Genomic DNA, 21,804 nt, shown 5'->3' on the forward strand with positions numbered 1-21,804 from the left:
TGGGGGAGGGAGGGAGCGGGAGGGAAATGGGAGGAGGGGAGGAGGTGGAAATTTTGAATGGTATTATTTATAAAGCCAAAAAAAAAAAAAAGATCGGTGGTCAAGTGTTGCCTGGATCACAGTAAGATCGGGGAAAGGCGCGCCCGGGAGAGGAAGTAACCGACACAAGTTCCGCATGTGGGCGGGCTTATCTAACAGTGGCGGAAGCGAGCCGACGGCTTTGGGGCTCGGCGAGCAGGATGGCGCCACAAATTGGCCCTCATGAGCTGCTGCACGTCTTCTCCTTCCTGGAGGCCCCCGACCTGCTGCGCGCGGCGCAGGTGAACAAGGTGAGGTCCGGCGGAGTCACCCCACCGCCTGGCTCCGCAGGCCCGGTTCCGCAGGCCCGAGGCCGCCGGAGCATCCCCTCCAGGGATTGGCTTTGCCGTGGCTCCCTTGTCTGGCGCTTACCCTTTGCCTTCTTGACCGCGTCCCAGCCCTGCTTGTCATCTGCCCCGCCCTCCATGCCTGGCTGTGTGCTTCCTCTTATGGACTCAGTACAAAGGCGACGAAATCACTATTAATGTAAGGTACTTGTTTTTCCCTGCCAGATTCATTACTGAACTGTGACAGAAAAGATACTAAAATCTCTCTTCAATGTCTATCCCATGTACTCAATGCATACCTTGAAATTTTAGCCTCTTCAGTTAAGTAAATCAGTGTTCATAAGGTTAGATGCATCCTTGCTTGAACAGAGCACTTGGATTTTCAGTTTTCAAACCTGTTCAGTTTTAAAACCTTTACCCACAGAAAGTTACCAATTCTGTTCATCCCAATCGTCAAAGGACCCAGAGTTGACATCTGGCAGTGAAGCTGAAGACCCCGGACCTCACTGTGCAGATAGGCATTGCCTAGTTTTGTTTTCTCCTTTGTAGTTCTGGGGGATGCACCTAGGGCCTTGAGCTGGCCATGCGCTTCACCAGCTGAGGGAGGGGCCTGCCTGTCACTGTTAGCTTTTACAGCTGCTGTAGTTTGACAGGATCTCTGGCCACTTCTCTTTGCTACACTGTGATACGTCTGAGGGCCTGCATCTTTTTGCTCTGGATTTGTTGCCAAGATTTTGTGAGCCTGAGAACTTCCCTCACATTGCCACAGTGTATAAGTCTTGTCTTCTTCACTTTGTCCCTGCCGCACCCTGGAGAGAAAATAGAGGCCATTGACTGTCTGCCTACAGCATCTGTTTAACATCTTGGTTTATCAATTGTGACAGCTAAAGTTATGTTTTAAGTTAAAATTACTGCTTGGGAGATCTATAAAACAAAAATGCCTCTAGCCTGTGAGCCCCACTTGCCCACGGACAGATAACTTCCTGGGATGCTGGGGGTTGTTGTTCCTGTAAGATAACAAGCCACCCTGGCTTCACTTCAGTAAACAAGGCCAGTTGTCCCAACTGCACAGAATGTGCTTAACCATAGGTACATAAGCAGGAAGTAGTCAGGATGTATGCGTGCTCCTATTTAGACAAAGGCAGAAGTATGTCGCCTTGTGGATTTTGCCTTTTTAAACCCCCATCTAATGTAATCTGGTGCCATTCACTGGAAATTCCAGATATGGGCCTGGCCAGTGTCCATCATTCTGGCCAGTATTTGATAAGGCTTACTTCGGATTTGGCTCAAAAAATTGTGGTGGTGATCTTATTCTCACCCACTGGGATTAATGTAATACATAATGAAGGAATATATGATCTCTTTCTCTGAAAATGGGTTAGTTAATTTAGCACATTACATATGAGGCCACTTTCACCTTTTTTTAAAGGTATTTTTTAAAGTCTCATCTCCCATTTTTATCCCATGCCTCATCTTACCCTTCAGTCTGAGGTGCCACTGAAAACAACGGGCGCAGGGTGCACCCTAGGGCCACAGCCACCTAAGGTCCTGGCAGTGTCTGTGAAACACCGGGGTAAATTTGGTTTCCTATATGGAACTGATGTGGCCCAAAGCTACATTTAAAACTAAAACACAAGCAAAGGTGCCCATTTGCCAGCACAAGGTCTCCGGTGGGGAAGGAAGACAGGGGGTCCTCACCTCTCCCAGGGAGGTCTCAGACAGAGAACACCTCACAGTTCCAAGTCTCTGAGGATAACTTTAAGTAGATGTGGGAAACGACTGAGTTCCATCTCATGTATGCTCATCAGGAAACTGAGTGTCCCACAGTGACTTCCCTGAGGTGATGATGGAGTCTTGTGCAGAGCTAAGGTGAGTCCCCCGCAGTTTTTGCATAGTAGGCCAAGTTTGAAAGAAAAGTTCCTTCTGCCCTTTGGTATCGCCAACTTTTCCTGGTTCTGATCTACCCATAAGTTAAAGGGGGTCAGAAATCTCTATGAGTCTAACAGAAAGATCCTTAAAGATGGTTAGCATTTGTTCTGTAGAGCACGGCGCACATTACAGTCTCTGTTTGAGAACGGAGAACCACCTAGCTAGCTTTGAATGGGAAGATGCGTAGATCTTGCTTGGTTTGATTTTGCAAAATTACAACATCATTACTGAACAAAAAGATGCTTTTCTTTCTTTTTTGTTTTTTTGAGTTGGAGTCTCACAGTTCAGGCTGGCCTTGAACTATCTGTGCAGCGAGGATGACCTTAAACTTATCATCCTGCCTCCACCTCCCAAGTGCTGTGATTACAGTCCTGAACAGCACACTCAGGCATCCTAAGCATCTTGCAGATAGCTCTGCAGAAAGAAGTGAGAACAGGGCTTGCATAGTACCTGCCCTGGAAGACTGTTCCCATCGGACCATCTTGGCAACTCGAAGGCATCCCCATTGCTGCAGCTCCATATAAGAAACCTGAAATCCTTCCCCGTCCTCACAGCAAGCAGAGATCTTGCTTACAACACAGCTTGACTTGCTCCTCCCCCAGTCAAAATGCTCAAGTAGCTTCTTCTCAGTATTTCTGCCTGGAGACTGTTGGGAGTTGGTAAAAGCCACCCAGCCAGCAATTTTTCCCAGTTCGTCTGCAACCAAACCTCATGCTCTAACTGAGCAACTTAGGAAACTATCCTTTCATGTTTGTGAATCATTTGCATATCCAGTGTGTTTCCTTACGTTGCTTTAGAACAACAGCCACTCTCTGATTAGTCGTTGTCTCTCTGAGCCCCTGGGCTCTGACTCATCAACCCCACTGAGTCTCATTTTCATCATTTGGTGGTTTTTAATTGTCTGTTGCTTTTAATGCATCAGGTTGAGCTGTGTTGAATGTGGAAACTGGGTTGGTTTTGATTTTTGTCCCCTCCATTGGGTTTGGCAAGCCAGGTGCTTACTAGTTATTGACTGACCAGATGCTGTCTCTTCCTGTCCTTATCCTAGGTCTGGAATGAGATTTCAGTGACCCAGGAACTGTGGAGGTGAGTGAAGGAAGAGCCAGGGGTGGTCCTGCAAAGGAGAGACGCTCACTGGACGTGGTTTCCGAGTGCTGCCATCACTTCTGCCTGTGTTGAGGACAGAGAAAGGATTATACCCCTGGTCCTTAGCCATGAGCAATCCTCTATGGTTAATAGTGTAAGACTGTGTATTGGCAGGACTCCCAAATTCAATCAGCTGGATTCATTTTCTGCAGTTTCTGTCAGTAGAATCAAAGCACTTAAAGCAAACAAATGAATAAATCCATTTCATAGCCAGGATGGCCTTATACTTACTTTGTAGCCTAGGTTAGTTTTGAGCTTGTAATCTTCCTGCATAACCTTCCTGAGTACTGGAATGCAAGCCTGTGCCACTGTGCCCAACTCAGATCACTTGTCACGCAACAGCAGAAGAATCTAAGATTGTATAAATCAGAAATAGTTAAAACATTACATTTGCTTCTTTAGAACCTGTTATCTTTTATACTAAGATAAAACTAATGGGGAGAGGAGAATGGCACAACGCAGGCCTGGACCTTTTCTGCCTCTGGCTGAACGTGGGGCCCACAGCCTTGGCAGTCAGGTCGGAGTTAGAGTTTCCACCCTTAATGGAGAACAGCTGCTCAGATGTGAAGCTTCCTCGGGACGGGGAGGGAGGCTTTGCTCTTATGTAGGATAACTAACACCTGGAATTCTTGGCCATCTCAAGGCTGTCTTAGCTTCTTCCATCTTCAGCATCTTAGAACACTTCTTTTTGTTGCTTTTTCTTAACTTTTATAACTCATATTGATTAGCAAAACAAGCTCAGGCAGTTCTGAGGTGGACTTTCGTTGGAATCCATTCTTCTGTCTATTCTTTGAAGAGCTGACTTTTAAGCAGGTGTAGTTCATTTAGGGAAAGGCAGGACTTGCCAAGTATGTGACTCCGAGAAATTGTCCGAATGGATGAACTGACTGGTGCAGCTGCTGATGTATCAAAATCCAAGTTAGAATCTTTAAGGAAAGCACTAAAAAGTAACCAAAACTATGGTGCAAGAAGTGACAGAGAAATTGAAACAGTCCATTTGACCATACTTAACACAAAATATGATAGTAATGAAATAGAGGGCGGAAGGCGTACAACAAGGAAGCATTAAAACAGCAAAGATATAATATACAGCCTAATGAAAAGGCAGAGCGACAGAGTTGACGAAGAAAAATAGTCCAACGTCATGCTGTATGCATGAGATACACTTAGCTTTCTTTGTTTCTGTTACACGATTTGGAGATCATATCCAGTAAGTACCAGTGTGCATGCTTGGCAAGCACTCTACAGCTGAGCTATGTCCCCCTCTCTGAGACACACTTTGAATCAAAAGACAGACATGTTGACAGTAAGACCGTGGGAGAAGATATACATGCAAGCAGTAATTGACATCAGCCAGAGTCGGCTGAGATCAGACATCAAGATTTATGTTATTAATGATTAATAGAGGAGCCTAAGGAGAAGATACGGCCCTGTGTGTGTCTCCGGACACAAACAACAAAACACACAGACTGACAGAACTGAAGGGGAGACAGACAGTTCAACATTTAGATAGTTAAAAACATGGGCTCCTGAATCCCCGTTGTTTAGCCTCTGTGCCCCCAGGTGTAGAGTAGTGGTGAGCACCTTCTCCAGCGGGCCGCCGTGAAGGGCAGTTTGTCATATAAAAAGTCCAGCACGGTTGGCCTGCCAGACTCATTTTCTATTAGCTCTGCCCCTGCCTGACAGAGGAGAGAGTTGAGGACTCCTTAGGGACAATGAGTTATCCAGAGTTTCAAGCCCAGACAGAGGTAAGACCAGAATTCAAAGCTACATCTCCTGGCGTCGGGAACCAGACTGCTGTGCCCTGCCTAAGCTTGCTTCTGTTTCAGGCAGCTGTGTCTGAGACGCTGGGCCTCCTGCAAAGCCTTCCCAGTAGTTCTGGGCACACAGACATGGAGGCAGTACTACTTATGCCGGTCTGAGCTGGAGTTCCGTGTAGCATCTGGGCGGTCACAGGACTTCACCTGCAAAGCTATTTCTGGGCACACAGGTATGAGCTGGTGTATAGTAGCTATGTCCACTCCCACTGCCCACCCTCTTTCCGGTCAAATCTCCGGGGTCTTGGTGTCTCAGCTAGTGGATTGGCAAGTGCTGCTTGATAAAATGTGGGTCTTGCTGGGCACTGTGTCATCTGTGCTCTGTCATGGGAGGAAGGAATGAGCTGTTATTTCCTTTTCAGAGCAGACTGGAAATCTCAAATAGAATAAGCCAGACCTCTAGTTATAACTGGGTTCTGCTCCCTGGAATTCTCACCCATCAGCTTGCATGGGTCCGAGCTACTCCCTGTCTCTTTCGTGTACCCTAAGCAAGCACTCATTGTGTACCAGATCTGAGTCTGTCTATGCGTGTGCTCTCTTCCAGGAAAGATAGACCAGCTGGCCTACATCTCACCTCATGAGTACCGCTTTGATGAGAGGGCGAGGTCCGTGGTTTGCACTGTGTCTTCAGACTGTACTGTGCGTGCCTGGGATCTGCGTGAGGTGAACTGCTCCCTGGGGAGGGAAGGATCCCTACTGGGTTTGATTACCTTAATGCAGAGTAGGAGCCCAGTTTTGCAGATGAGAAATCTGAGCTCTGCCATCAGCTGTCACCAGTAGGGACATGCTGATAATAAGCAGGGGAGAGGGGCTTTTGAAACTTGAGAGTAACCTATCTCGTGTGACACATGCTTGGCTTCCTCTTGGAACCAGACTTTGCCTGTGGTGGTGGGAGCTGTTTTGTCGCTCCTCACATTTCCTGCAAGCCACTCAGTCAGGGGCCTCAATGCTGGAGCTCATGCTGCACCCCCAGACGGTTCCGCAAGCTTTTTGTCATCCCGTGTGTGTGCACACCAAACTGGACAGATTGCCTAGAATTTTAAACTTTGCTAGTGCCTATGCAGATGTAAAAAGTGAAGACTTTTAGAGTTTTGGTTTGGTTTGGTTTTTTGAGACAGGATCTCACTCTGTAGCCCAGGCTAGCCTAGAACTTTCAGGCTACTCCTGCTCATGCATGTGCACACACAGACACACATACGCACATACTAATGACCAAGTTAAGTAATTTTAAAAGAAGTTGAGGGTTGGGCTCTCCTTAGTTTGGGTTTTTCAAAAGAAAACAGAGTGCGTTTGCTGCACGGGCCAGCAGTGTTTTCTTTAAACAACTAGATGGTAAACACTTTGCTCCTCTAGGCAGAATCTCTGTCATAAATTCTTAACTCTGCAGCTGTGACACAAAAGGAGCCATGGACAACGCGTAAACAAGTGAGAGCAGCACACTCCAGCAATGCGTGGTCTCCTTAGGTGCTCTGCTTTTAACCCACATACAAGATGCTCAGTGGCCTGTGTGGCTGCAGGCAGGTCATGGTGTACCAGACCTTGAATTAGCATTCCATTGTTTGCAGTATGGGACACCTCAGACGGCCAGCAGCCCTTCCCGCATTTGGCCTGGCTTCCCAACCTTTGTAACATTCACGAGCAGCTATAGTTTGTTCCTTAAAGATTCAGTTGTTAATGCTGGTGCTGTGTTGCATTGAAACTTGCTTTTCCAGTAGCACAGTATTTGCATGTGCTCTCTGGAGGCTCTCTGAAGGTATGATCCACAGCCGGCTTCTTTGTGTGTTTTTGTGCCTTAAAAGCTCCTGAAACAAAAATGGCAGGCTGGAACTTTGGCTCAGTGGGACAGCATTTGCCTGGTCATATATGTGGGTTGGGGTTCAATTCCTAGTCTTAGAGGTTAAAGCCACTTTACTTTAAATAAACAACAGAAACCTAGTTATTTAAATTACAAACAATTTCTATCCCTTTCTCGAATTCTTCAAGTTAACAGTGTTAACGATTTGGCCTTTCTCCTGCCTTTTTCTTTGGCTTTTGATACCAGGCTGGATTTTATCCTGCAGCTTGCAGGCCTGAGATACCGGGCCTTTTTTTTTTCCGCTTGTTTTTATAATGTGTATCCATCCACATTCAGATACAGACCTCTGTGTCTGTGAGGTCATGGAGGTCAGAAGAGGGTGCCAGATCCTTGAGAGCAGCCCAGGACCCCAGTTCATCAAATGGTACCAGCTCAGTTAACCTAATCTAGAAAACCCCTCACACACCACGGAAGCTTGTTTCCTAGGTGATCCTAGAGCCATTCCCAGGCCCATCGCAGCCTTTTCACCAATGCTCCGTGTGTGCTGTGGACCTGGTGTAGTCGGCTCGGGTAAAACTGTGCTGACTGATGGAATAATGTGTGTCTCTGAAATTGACGGAGCCCCTGTATCAGTCAGTCATGTTAACTTTGTCGTCGCCAGGGCACAGAGATCTGGTCCAGCCCTGTGCAGCCTGCTCCTCTGGTGAGTTTGGTGGCCTATCCTCTGCTGCAGCTGGTTGTCACGGTGGACACACAGGGTTTGATCACCGGGTGGAAAGCAGAGACCGGGTCTGAGTGGGCCTCATTCCGTCTACCAACCTCCTGTTCTTCCATGGAGGCCTGTGGTCACCCAGAGGGCCCCTTCCTGATGGTGAGTGACCCTGCTCTCAGGAGCCCCTCAGGGCCTAACCACCTCTTGGTTAAAGCCACGATGGTGGGAGGAGTCTGGATCCCGGTTCATAGCAGACCCTGTCTTTCTGGCTCTTCCTTGCCCACCATGTGGAATGCATGCTCCTCTGTCCTTCAAACTTCTGCACGGCCTCAGCCTTTCTCTGTAGCCTCTCCTGTGGTAGTGGGAACCTGCTGTGTGGAGTTCTTATGGTTTTGTGGCCACATGGCCTTGCTTTCTTCTACCTGCAGCTTTTCTTCGCGCCTTCATTCTTACCAGATTTTTATGAGGAACTTGGCTCCTGACTGTCATGGATGGGGCTGATGTCACCGTGTACTTTAGTGCCTACACTGAGCTTCCTGACGCTCCTGTTTTCTAGCTTGACAGTGTCCATCCTTCCTGAAGCCTCTACAGCTGGTGTCAGGGGCTCTCACCTTGGGGTTGTCGCAGGTTAAATTCAGGCTCCTTGACTTGGGTTTGCACTCTACTCTCAGGACCTCAGGGCAGCATCAAAGCTCTCAAATCACAGCCCCTGGGCAATGCTCTTTGCATCATATAGTGACGTAGTGAGAGTCTTCTCCAGTATTGATTATCCACTGGTAAAATCACGCTGTCACCCAGACCTGCAGCTGGGTGTGAGGGTTGTGGACTTGTCCTGAGAATAAGATAGGTAGCCCTGTCACCAGATGAGGCCTGGCTTACTTTCAACGAGGTTTTGTCTTACACGCACACAGGCACGCAGGCACGCGGGCACGCGCGCACACACAGCCACACAGCCATGGTTGGAGCTGGTTCTTTTTGGTGCCAGCTGTTCGTCTTCGAAGTTGATGTCTTCCTATTCTGACTCTCGCCCTTCAGGTCACATGCAGGTTGCCCAGTCTGGATGGGCTCCTTACCCAGAAGTCTTAAAATGTTTATTTTTCTACATGTTAGGTGGAGATGTGCTTGAAACTAGTTTCCAGAGTTTTCTGGTTATTTTCATTTTGTGAAACATTTTAATTATACTTACCCTTTGACCTAGTAATTCTAATTTTAGGCAGCCCCCTGAATGTATGCCTGCATGTGTGTATAGGATCTAGGCAGGAGCACCAGGTGCAGCAGTAATTGAGGTGACATTTGCACTCCTGGCAGCTCTTCCCAAATTAGTAAACATTTTCTTTTGACTTTTTAAAGTGCCATCAGAATGAGAGGAATCATTTTCAGTGTAAAACACACAGGCAGGCTGCCGCTGTCACTGACAGGAAGGGCAGTGGAGGGTCACATGCCCTGCAGGAGACTCACATTGCTGTGGGCTGTGCCCACCCTTCAGTGTCGGGGAGGCACAGCTCCTGCAGAAGATGGTGGTACTCCCCACTGTTACTTGCCTTCTGTTCCAGGTAGCCTGTGCTGATGGGAACCTCTACACTCTGACAGTACCTCAGCTGCAGGTGCTCTCCAAAGTGGTTACATTTCCTCACACCTCCATGACCCTCACGTGCTCACCAGACCAACAGTGGGTGTTTGTGCTGGCAAAAGGATCAGACGTAGGCCCGAAGGTCAGTGCCTGGTGAACCCTGTTCCTGCTAAACCTAATGCAGTTGGAGGTTGTTCTGGAATAGTATGTTAAGATGTGTTATATTTGCTTATGCTGTGGAACATCTGTTTAATGATGCAAAGATGTGTTGCACTCTTTTATGTTGCAGCTGTTTAACTCTGTGAAGCTGTGTTTCTTTGCCTGCCTGAAACATCTGATTGGTTTAATAAAGAGCCAAATGGCCAATAGCAAGGCAGGAGAAAGGATAGGCGGAGCTAGCAGGCAGAGAGAATAAGTAGGAGAAATCTGGGGAGAGAGGAGATCCAGGAGCAAGAAAAGAAGGTGTCAGACACCCAACCATACAACCACATAGCCACCAGCTACCCAGCTACCCAGCTACCCAGCCACCCAGCCACCCAGTCATACAGCCACACAGCCACACAGCCACGAGCTACACAGTCACACAGCCACACAGCCACCAGCTACACAATCTCACAGCCACACAGTCACACAGTCACACAGCTACACAGCCACCCAGCTAGACATGGAATAAGAAGGAAAGAAAAAAATATAGAAATAGAGAAAGGTAAAAGTCCAAGAAGCAAAAGGTAGATGAAATAATTTGAGTTAAGTAAAGCTGGCAAGAAACAAGCTAAGCTAAGGCTGGGCATTCATAAGTAAGAATAAGCCTCCATGTGATTTATTTTGGGAGCTTGGTGGCGGGCCCCCCAAAAAGTAAAAGAGTAAACAACAACAATAGGAGGTTGCTAGAGAGCCTGGACCCCGAGACTATAAGACTAGGTTCTCAGGCCATCACTACAGGGCCAGGCCCTGTAGCCAGACAGGAGTGTGCCTCTCTCTTACTGAAAAGATCAGCTGTCTGGGGAGGGCAAAGTCAGTTCTGAACAATCTGGGCTGGAGCATCTCCACCAGGGTGCTCCTAAAGAGCTCTCTGGTGTGCTGAGGATGGTGTGAAGACAACGGTGAGCAGGGAGACCCAATCCAGAGGGCAGCATATGATGTGGGGGTGTGGGGTGTGGTTTTGCTCTGCCTCCAGCACTGTGGTCAGGAGGAGTGCCCTGCAAGTCACAAGGTCCTGACTATGACCTGGTTCATAGGCACAGAGACATCCAATCATTTGCCAGAGGCACAGCCCTTATTGAATGCCAGGACCTAAACTGAAATTTCTGTTAGGCCACAGAAATGAGAGCTAGTGGTAGCTGGGGAAGCAGGTCGTTAGGGAATAGCAGTTGGGTGCAGAGGACATGGGATGCATAGAAAGGGAGCCTAAAAATGACTTTGACCGCCCTGTCAGGCCCCGTATGTAGGGTGGGCATATGTGGGCAGCCAGCTGCTGAAGACAGTCCTGCCAGAAGGCTGTAGCTAGCTTGGGGCTGGAGGGCTTTGGGAGCTGGAGGGCCCCTCACCCTCTGTGACCATACAGGGTTCTTTCCCCAGGTGTTCTACGTTCAGTCCTTGCTCAACCCATCTGAAGACATTCCTGTCTCCACCACCCTCCCTGTCAGGCTGAGTTCCAGGGTCTGCTGGGCTCCGAATGAGGCAGCCAGGCTGACGGTGATGCACAGAGATGACAGAGGCATGCATTTGGTCATCACTACCTTCATTTTAAAGGCCAGCAAGTCCAGGGACAGAGTGAGCATCCTCGGTAAGGCCCCTGTGCTGGCCACAGCCTGCAGTTTGGTGCTTCAGGACAGGCCTCTCGCAGTTCCTCTAGGGCATCTTCTCTCCCCTTTCAAGGAGGTGGAAGCAGAGTATCCTAGAAGCTTTACTGTGGGATTTCATGTCCTGAGTAGTGGGGTGCTTACCACATGTCGGTCCCTGTGTGGTCCAGGGCTTTAGGTGTAAATTCCATGCCCATGGACCCCTCCTGTGAGGGTGGCAGCACCCCAGAGTTTTGCTGCTGCTGGACTGGGATTGGCTCTGGAGCAGGAGCAGAGCTTTCCTAACTGCAGAGCCACGTAGTTCCCGCCGCACTGCACCATCAGGCGAGACGCATACCCCTGCCTGAAGAGCCACCTGTGTGTTTTTATTCTCCCAAGCACAACAGCTGGCCAGCTTCATCCTGCCAGACACTATGAATCCGCACCTCATGCAGGCCCATGGCTCCCAAGTGCTCCTGCTGACCTCTCGGTCAGAGCTGTTGCTGTTCACCATAGATGGCGTGCATCTGATAGCCTTCCAGGACCACCAGAGGCCCATCACGTCCATGTGGGTGGTGAGTGTACCATCTCCTGCCCGAGGCATGCTTTCCGGTCTTGGGCATCCGCAGCCGTGCCTCATTTGACTTCATCCCAAGGATCCGCACCGTGTCGTCACCTCGTCCTTGGACCTGTCTTTGCGTGTCTATGTGTGGAATAAGAAGAACACATGTCCAATCCTCAAGAGCTGTTATCATTTGCTTGGGGGATCTCACAGATGGGCCAGGTAATTGGCTGTCCTCCTGCCCTGTGTCTGTAAAGTGTAAAGCAATTGGTTTTCTTTCTTTTGGAACTAGTCTTGTCGTGTTGCCCAGGCTAGCCTTGAACTTCCAGAATCCAGTGACCCTCCCACCTCATTCTCCTAAATAGCTGAGACCAGATGTGCCTATCGCATCTGCTCAAAGGAAGGATCCTAAAGGAAAGGTTGAAGAGAGTGTGAGTAAGTCCGACCTCCGATGAGCCACTGTGAACATCCTGCTTCTTTTTCTGCTGGCAAGCAAAAAGCCACAAGACAGATTTCCAGCTCTTACTGTGCACTGCATTTTGTCTCCTGTGTTGTACAAAACCAGCCTGTGTTGGCATCGCCCACACTTTGCAAATTTAGATGCTCTGTGCATAGTCACAGAGAACATATGGCCAGACCAGGATTTAGACCTTGAAAAGGCCTTGTGAAAAACAGCCGGTCCTGGGAGCTCTTATGGGCATACCACCTTTGACCACCTATGGGTTCCCAGTAGAAATGCACTTAGTATAACAATGGCATGTCTGGGCCATTTCCCCTGATGTTTCTCACCACACGAGAATCACTGTGATGCCCAGCACTGCCAGGCAGGACCTGACATGGCCTTCCCACTGAAAAATGGGATAGTATTTCCCTTCTGAGTCTAGAGGAAACAGGAGCCAGATAGAGTTGTGAAGATGAGGCTGGGCTCTATCCCCATATAAAAGCTTTTCTGCTTAACCAGTTGCCTTTATCCCAAGGTTAACTCATGGCATGTCCTTCGTTATAGTGGATTTACCCATGTGAAAAGTGACAGCAGGAGCATTGCTGGGGTTGAAGCCAGAAGCAACGGAACAAGTATCCTGAGGTCATACTGCTACAAGGTCCAGCTTAGATAGACCCCATCAGTTGAAGATGTTCTTGCTTTGTGTGCAAACTCCTTACCAAAAGATGCTGTCAACTTTGGGGAATGGACTGGTAAGGTGACTACTGTATGATTGCAGTGAGCCCGTGACGTATTTTCTCCTGTCTTGTGTTTCATTGTCTTGCTCGGAGGAACAAAGGAGAGTAAGTAGGCATCTTCAGCCGGGCTTCCAGGTGCCTGAGGGTTCTGGTCCCAGACGGCGTGGACTGTGGCAGTGTTCGAGAACCTGCTTGCTTACCGGGTCAGGACTGCAGCAGGGTTGTTCTTGCTCTCCGGGATATAATTAAAAGAGTTTTACCTGCCTGTGCTGTGTTATGTACTGTAGACACACATTCATGCGTAGACTTTGCTGTCACTGAGATGCTGTAAGACTGTCTGAGAAATTCAAGGATAACAAAATAAAAATAAAAATAGAAATAAACAGAATGAAGATGACAGCTTTGGAGTTGGCCGGCCCGGGAGCCCTGGCTGGGTTAATTAATGAATTATAAGAAGTGTGTGCTGACAGTCACCCCCCCAAAACCAAAAATGGAGCTTGGTGGAAGTCAGGAGAGCATCTCACTGTCAAAGAGAAGACTGGAGAGCTAGGAGGGAGCAAGGTAGGATGGCGTAGGAGACAGGCAGGCCTGCTCAGTCCTGACTCAGTGTCCTTAGCATGTCCCTCAGGCCTGTCCTCTGCTGCTCCTGAGCAGGTACCGGCCACCTCCATGGAGAGTCTTCCCAGCTGCTCCTGAGGGAGAGTCAGAGGATTGTGTGTGCACAGATGTGTGCCCATGCTTTTGTAATATGCTGTCTTTGAGTCACAGATCCACACATAGATGTCTTCAGTTTCAGGAGGTTCCTCCCACTAAAATTCATGTAATGGGAATTTTTTTATCTTGAGGAATTTTTCCTTACATTTGAAGAATAAAGACGGGGATTTCAGACTACTTTGCCCAGTATCTGAATGCACCCTGCTTATTACATTAAATCTTGAGCAACAATGTCTAGGCACCAGAGATGACCAGGATGAATGAAGAGGTGATGGAGAGGGGAAAATGGAGGAGCAAAGAGGTTCTTTTGTTGTTGTTGTTGTAGTTGTTTTGTTTGTGTCTTTTTCTCTTTGTTTTATTTTGGTTTGCTTTGATTTTTTTTTTAAATTTTTGTTTTGGGGCACCACTGAAGGTGAGAGGGAAGGATATGGAGGGACTGGGAGGTGAGTGGTATTGGGGAGCAAAATGTGAAATTTCCAAAGATTTAATAAAGAAATTATGTTAGAGCAAAGGAAGAAAAGGTGCCTTTCCTCAAAGCTGTCAGTGGAAGAGCCCTCACCTAGCTCCACTCAGGGCTGCGTGATACTCTAAGGCTCGTGGCCTAAGGGTGAGGATACGCAGGACTGAGCCATCCCTAGATGGCATTAGGGAATGGGATGGGGATCAAAGAGAAATAGAAACCAGCAGATACAAATACCATGACCCAGCAAGAAAGATAACTGTCGTGCTCCAAAGATGATGGGAAGTTCAGGCCAGCAGAGATGCTGGCGTTCTACTGGAGACCTCCTCGTGGGCATGTTCCATGTTCAGGTCCTCTTAAGGGCAGCATCCTCAGGACACAGAAGCTCCCTTAAGTTCCCTCCTTGGAAAGTGTCGGCACTGACATTAGGGTGATGCAAGGATGGGCCTGGTGGCTCTGCCCAAGAACGCACACGGCTCTAGGAATCCTGCTTTAGAGTTGTGAGCCAGTTTGGTACGTGGAGACAGGAAGCTCAGGTACCAAGGTTAGCAGAGTTAATCTTGCTGAAGGTATGTAAACACTGGGTCTTGGGTGTGGTGCTCTGGGCCCCAGGAGGAGCCCTGGAAGACATGCAGCACTTTCAAGTCCTCCAGTACCAAGTCCTGACGCTTCCTTCCTTGGCCACCAGTGGGCACAGGTGCACCTGATGAGGCAAGAGGCCCACAGACAGAGAAGCGTGTAAAGCTGTGTGAGCGTCTTCCTTCTGCAAACCAAGTTAGAGATAAACCAAGGAGCCAAAACTGGTAGGACACTGGCTCGTCACCTCTGCCACTCTGAAAGGCCAGCCTAGTCTACCAAGTGAGTTTAAGGCCAGCCTGAGCAACTTAGACTGTCTCAAGAAGTAAAACAAGGGATGGAGACAGACATCACTGGGTGCTGCAGAGTGCCTGGCTAATGTGTGAGGCCCTGGGTTCAGGCCCTGTTATTATAAAGATAGAGAACTATAATAAGCCTAAGTAGTACCTGGAGGTGATAACATTTGCAGGGTTTTTCAAAAACTATATACAAGTTCCAAAAACATTTAACTCTTCTGTGTTTTAGAAACCTAAGCAAATCACTAGAATTACTAAGCCAAACTCTGTGATACTGTCAGAAGCAGCCCACACATGAAGGACAGAGTGCCAGTTACTAGACAAGATGGAAGTCACAGAAAGAGTGGCGGCCACAGAAGAACAGAATCATTATTTCATGTTCCCAGGTGGAATGCTGAGCTAAGACTACACAAGACGCTCCTTTAGTAACAAGAGTTAGCAAATGGAACAGACCTGCCCTGTGAGTTATAAAGGGAAAGTAAACTTGGATAATTAAGTAAAGATTGGTATCAGTGCACACAGCACAACAGAAGGCCCAGAAACGGCACGGGGGCCTTAGACACACTGCAGGTGAGGTTTCCCGTGGTGGGTGGGGACAAAGCTGGAGGTGGTTTCCCAGTGAGCAAGCGCAGACCCTCCCACATGCTAGCACATTATCATCCCTCAAATGGAAAAAGCCAAAAGGGAAATTACAGACAAATTACAACAGGGGCTTCAAAGCGGGGCTACAGATAAGCCATGGCAGAGCCTCTAGTTTGTGCCCTCCCGCCCCATTCTTTTTACCTTATAAAGCGCACTATGACATCAGAAGACATAACTGTTCATGGTGTATTTTGTATAAGAATGCACGCTTTTAGAACTTTTATGGGATGAACAAGAAACTTACGGGGACAGAAGTTTCTGATTGCTCACAGGAACAGTAAACTGAAAAACTGAGCCAGATTAAATTGCTGATTTTCAATGAAAAGTGACGTAAAGTAGTATGGAGCAAAGTGTGACAGTGCCCTATACATGGCTACTGTCCCCACCACACAAAGTGTGACAGCGCCCTACACAGTGCTACTGTCCCCACCACATATGCTGCAAGCTAGAAAGGTGTCCTCCATCCTGTCCCCACCATGAACAAGCAGTCCTCAGCCTTGCTGTTTATAGTTGCAACCCCTACCTTTCCTGGTGAGCCACTGACTTCAAGAAAGACACTCTACCTGCCCCCCACATACAGGTGGTAATTACAGGTTCCATTTAAATGAGGACATTTTCTATGGGCTTTGAAAGAATTGTCACCATTCCCACATTCATCAATTAGGACCTTTAATCACCAAGAGCACAAAGCTGCACAAATACAGATAAAAGACCACTCACTGGATGCAGTGGGAAGGTCACTCCTGCACTTGCTGGACCTCAGCTTCATGGGCTGGCAGACATGGCAGTGTTACAGTGTTAGTGTACAGCACATTGTAGACTGGAGGACTGAATCCGCATCTCAGTGTCTGGAGCCTCCGTCTCAGTGCACCATCCCATCGCCACCACCTATTCTAAACGTCAGTGGATCCCATTGTCCTGATCCCAGTGTCTTTATGTCCTAAAGGGCTGGGTGTAATATCAAGCTGATGGAGAGGGCATTCAGCGAGGCTTTGGGTGGCAGTACTAGAAAACTCATGGGCAAGGTGAGCAGACTCACCCCCTCAACTATAGGAGTGTGAAGAAGGCAGGCTGAGTACAGCAAACATGCATGCATTAATTCATTGCTCTCTGTCCCTAACTTGAGACATAATACAACCAGTGCCTGTCACCCTGACCACCCTGCAATGACAAACTGTATTCTGACATTGTAAACCAAAAACAAAAACAAACAACAAACAAACAAACAAAAAACCCACCTTTTTTCTGATGTGGAATTCCCCTCTGTATGCTATGAATATGTTTTATCAACATTGTCCATTAAAGAAGCTGTTTCGGCGAATGGCTTAGTAGAGTAAAGCCAGGCAGGAAATCTGAACAGAGATATAGAGAGAAAGTAGGCGGAGTCAGGGAGACACCATGTAGCTGCCGAAGGAGAAAGACACCAGCTGCCAGCCAGAACCTTACCAGTAGGCCACAGCCTTGTGGCAACATACAGAATAATAGAAATGGGTTAATTTAAGATAGAACAGTTACCTAAAGATATGCTTAAGCTATTGACCAAACATTATTGTCATTAATATAGTTTCTGTGTTATTATTTGGGTCTGGGCAGCTGGGAAACCAACAAGCAGTCTCCACCTACACTTTTCTCCCCTAAGTTGCTTTGGCCAGAGTGTTTTGTCACAGCAACAGGATAAAAAACAAACAAACAAAAACTTATCATTTACTTGGTTGAATGATTCTGATGGCAGAAAGTGAACTTGTGTAATAGGAGGAGGCTGCTTGTTCATCTCTGACTGCCCAGACTCCCAAAATAACCACTCAGAAACTGTATTAATTAAATCACTGCTTGATCAATAACTTAAGTGTACTGCTAGCTAGCTAGCTCTTATATCTAGAATTAGACCATTTCCATTATTTTATATTTTACTGTGAGGCTCATGGCCTACCGGCAAGGTTCCAGCTGGCAGCTTGTTTCTTTCCCCTCTGGTGGCTACATGGCATCTTACTGACTCCACCTTCTTTCTCCCAGCATTCAGTTTAGTTCCACCACGCAGCTCTATTCTGCTAAGCCACTGTCTGAAACAGCTTCTTTATTCATTAACCAATAAAAGCAACACATATACAGAAGGACTTCCCACATCAAACTTGTGCAGAATGGCAGATGTGTTAGGGGAAGAAATAAGAGTGAGCCAGGAAGCTGAATTCGTTTGATAACTGCCTCCTCTCTTGGAATGTAATCCAGTCTCCTAAGAGCTGCCCCATTCTCTTAAGACCATTCACTCATTCAGGAGGGTCAGGCCTCTAACTACAGCCCCCTCTGTTCTTCTAGGCCCCACCAAATCACCATCACCTCAGCATTGCTACACAGGAGATCAAGATCCTAGCACATGCACCTTTGGGAGATATCCTCAAACCATATCAAAACATAGCATAGCCCTTGCAACTTTCAGAGTTAGATCAAGGCTCATAGTTAACCACAAAGAAGATATAGCAGGTACTACCAGACACTACTACAAAAATAATGGAAGAATATCAAAGGCAAATGAAATGGGATTTTAAAAGTATTTATAATAGATTAATTAAAATTGCTGCAGGTTCCCAAGTGGCTGTAGTGGACCATGTAGTGGCAGGCAGGTCCCCGAGTGGGGCAGGCAGTGGGTAGGGGGTCCAAGAGAGCAGCCAGTCCCAGGCAGGGACTCCACAGGCCTACAAAGACAGCTGGTCCTGGGCAGGAGGCCACACTGTGGCAGGCGAAAGACAGAGACATGAATAGACACGCCATGTAGAGTGGGGTTGGATATTTATTTAGTGGGTTATGGAAGGGAAGGGGAGACGAGGAGGAGGAAGAGGAGGAGATGGAGGGGGGAGAGAGACAGAGAGACAGAAGGAGGGAAGGGGAGAAGTAGGGAGAATGGAGCGAGGCAGAAACTGCCTCTTCGGGGGGAGAGACAGAAATAGAAAGAGACTCGGACTACAAGCAGGAAGGAAGATCTGCCTGCCTCAGCAGACAAGGGAGGGAGTGGGTGTGGCTTGTCTCTTAAAGAGACAGAACAGATCATTACAGTATTGAGTCTAGATACTGTCTGGATAATACGCAAGTATGTGGTACAACCACAGTTTGGCTGCTCCATATTTAAATTCACGATAAATAAGGGGACCTCCAACATGGATGTAATTTCTAATAATCATGATAGAACCAACATATAATTTTCATTGACAGAGAGCTCTGATGTTGTCGCCCGCAGCCAAGAAACCACCTGGCATTTACACCTTTCCCTCCTTCCTCACAGAAAAGTTCCTGGCTTATCAGAGCCCTGATAAGAACTTGAGACTCTCAGGCCTCTGTGTCAGTTCATCACAGGACCAGTAGCTCTCTGAGCAATGCTATGTGGAGAGGTATCCTCAGATGCAAACCTCATCCTTGCTCCACTATAGATTATAGTAAACTTCAAAATTTAAGTCAAAAGATATGTTACTTTGGAGGAAAGCTTTTTACTTTTGTTTTCACGGCAAATGAGAGGCTGTGGATTCATTCTGGGTTAAGAAAAATCAGGTTTGATAAAGAAAGACCCCTGAAAAATCTCCAATAGGAGCAGATGGCCCAGATGATCCAACGTTTCAGAGGACCTCTGTTGGAGTTTCCTCTGAGTTCACATCCAGAATGGACTAAAGACTGCTGACTGAGATGATCAAACCTCACAGAATACTCCAGTTAGGACTTGACCATAATTCTAATTTTTATTTAGGTCCCCATAAGATTATCAGCACCCCCAATCAGCAAGAAGAAGCCTGGAAAAAATATGCCCACATTCCCAAAACATAAATTATGGATACTTATCTTTGTTTACAGTGTTGGTTACATGTTGTTATGAATATGGTCTGGGGGGGAAAAAAACCTAAACAAAGGAGATTCTTGCTTTGGAAAAAAAGGGAGGGGGATATCTGTGGGATAATGGTCTTGTACCCTGTAAAAATTTGTCAGTTATACTGATGTAATAAAATGCTAACTGGCAAGTAGCCAGGCAGGAAGTATAGGCAGGGCAACCAGAACAGAATTCTGGGAAGAGGAAAGGCTGAGTCTACAGTTGTCACCCAGATGCAGAAGATTCAAAATGAGAATGCCTTGCTGATAAAGGTACCAAGCCACATGGCTAACACAGAGAAGAATTATGGGCTAATATAAGATGTGAGAAATAGTTAATAAGAAAGCTTGAACTACTAGGTCAACCAGTTTATAATTAATGTAGGCCTCTGTGTGTTTCTTTGGGACTGAATGGCTGCAGGATCAGCAGGACAGAAACCTCTGTCAACAAACCTTCTTACCCTGTCTTGGCACCTTGGCAGTCTTTTTTCTTGTATCCTGTTTGTCAAGTCCGGACATCATACACTTTGTCAGTGGTTGAGGCATGAACAGTTCCTTGCCCAAAAGCCAATTGTGCCAAGAAGAAAACAAACTCCACGTTGAGTGTCTTTAATGCTCAACACCCTTTCGGGAATAGATGGGTGCCACCAGAGCAATCATGTCTCATGTCAACAGAAACCTAAGTTATTTAAATGCCATGTTCTACAGCTCTTGAAGTGGTTGAAGGTTACCTATCTATGCAGAATACACTCTCTATGTATCTAAAGAATCTAATTAGTCTGATTAAAAGTATAACAAACATGAATGACTGTTGACCTATAATACTTAATACCTATATAACTTAAAGATTAAGACTTCATATCAGAATATTAAACAATCTTTAAACAGTTGTGCAGTAAAGGAGGACAATGACTTCAAAATGTAAGCAATGTATAAGTATCTTGATCAGAGGTAGAAATGTATAATGCAATATGATAAATATATCCTAAAATTGTATCAATATGCAAAATGTCTTAAACAGAGGTAGAAACATGCATGCATACAATCTGACAAAATAACTTTACATAGGTATACAAATATTATAAACAGAAATAGGAGCATATTCAATATAATAAATATAATTTGAACTTGTATCAAGATACAAAAATCTATACCTATATAAATTGTGCATAAATAATAGCTCACAAGTATTCATTCTATTACTCACTATTATTATTATTAGTGTGAGTAAACTCCCACTAATCTACCTATTATCCCATTCAATTTTCCCTCTTTTTCTTTCTTTTTTTTTTGAGAGCTCTGGGCCTATGTAATTTCTATCCCAACCCCAACCCTATGTGAGTAATAAACAACCCCTAAATGGTACCCCTAACTGTGGGAACAAACTTTGTTGGGAGAGGAGACATCATCTTCTACAATTGCTTCCAGCTGTCATGGGGGTGATGTTCTTTCTATGGGATCATGTAAAAGTAAAATAAAGGTTAAGTTTGAAGATTGCTGTTTGTATAATTGAAAATGGTCTCTGAGTAATCAACAGGGTTTTTGAGAAGGAGAATCAGTCTTCTCCACAGATCAGCTCACTGAGATGTTAGCCAGTCCCAAGAGGTCAGCCCTAAACACATATGAGTAACACTAAATAATCTCAACATAGTGTATTTATAAGCTTTACACATACATATATAGCATAATACATGCATGCATTATGTATAATTAAAGAAAAAGAAGCCATACTACTGAGTGTGGTGGCACAAGTCTTAAGTCTCAGCACTCAGGAGAATTCAGAGGCTGCTAGATCTTTGTGAAATTGAGGCCAGCCTAGTCTACTTAGTGAGTTCCAGAATAGAGGCAGTGTTACATAGAGAGATTTATATATATATATATATATATATATATATATATATATATATATATTCTTCTACCATGTTCCCTGAGCTTCAGTATAGAGACTTGTTGTAGATTTATTAAGTGGGACAATGAGAAGGAGTGGGTTGGACCTGGGAGGTAACTGGAGGAAGGAGCAGGAAAGGAAAATGATGAAAATATAGTACTCATGCATGAAATGCTAAAAAAGAACAACAACAATCAAGGAAGATGCTCACAGGCACACACACTTACACACATACCCACAATAAACATGCCCACACATACACACACTCATTATCATACTCTCTGCTCCCTCTTACACACACACACACACACACACACACACACACACACACACACACACACACACACACAAAATCCCAGTCCATAGTTGGAAAGTCTAAGTTACTATAGATAAATGCTTGTTAAATAAATATTAGGCAACTTGCCTTTTATCAAATGGAAATTTTTCACACAGTTTGATTGGAATTCCAGATCTGTTCAACAGCAGAAGCAAAACAAGTAAGGCACACAGTTCAGTTTGGGTTTTT

At 46.3% G+C, this 21,804-nt stretch overlaps 1 protein-coding gene and 1 non-coding gene across 3 annotated transcripts in view; one reads left to right on the forward strand and one right to left on the reverse strand.

The window, feature by feature from the left end:
- The window catches only part of LOC125399573 (uncharacterized), a 51,132-nt gene that overhangs the window by 14,252 nt on the left and 15,076 nt on the right, over window positions 1-21,804 (reverse strand). Inside the window, exon 4 of one of the 2 annotated variants that reach the window (XR_015734897.1) lies at window positions 16,783-16,896. The exons of the other annotated variant lie outside the window; for it this stretch is intronic. This is a non-coding gene — a transcript (uncharacterized LOC125399573). The remainder of the gene's footprint in view (window positions 1-16,782; window positions 16,897-21,804) is intronic. 2 annotated transcript variants of the gene reach the window in all.
- On the forward strand, window positions 177-13,244 carry LOC125399572 (F-box/WD repeat-containing protein 12-like). The gene is made up of 10 exons (XM_048433010.3): window positions 177-329; window positions 3,343-3,380; window positions 5,270-5,430; window positions 5,802-5,920; window positions 7,714-7,923; window positions 9,318-9,476; window positions 10,913-11,120; window positions 11,515-11,690; window positions 11,772-11,899; window positions 12,684-13,244. Exons 1-10 carry the CDS (start codon window positions 240-242, stop codon window positions 12,790-12,792), a joined length of 1,398 nt encoding a protein of 465 aa, XP_048288967.1. The 5' UTR covers window positions 177-239; the 3' UTR covers window positions 12,793-13,244.

This window comes from Myodes glareolus, chromosome 14 (genome assembly GCF_982192425.1).
Source record: "Myodes glareolus chromosome 14, mMyoGla1.1, whole genome shotgun sequence".
Lineage (NCBI taxonomy): Eukaryota > Metazoa > Chordata > Mammalia > Rodentia > Cricetidae > Myodes > Myodes glareolus.

Coding starts and splice junctions, on each gene's coding strand:
- LOC125399572 (XM_048433010.3), top strand. CDS start 240: ATGGCGCCACAAATTGGCCCTCATGAGCTGCTGCACGTCTTCTCCTTC. Junction 5,921..7,713: donor GTGCCTGGGATCTGCGTGAG/GTGAACTGCTCC, acceptor TGTCGTCGCCAG/GGCACAGAGATCTGGTCCAG. Junction 11,691..11,771: donor CCATCACGTCCATGTGGGTG/GTGAGTGTACCA, acceptor CTTCATCCCAAG/GATCCGCACCGTGTCGTCAC.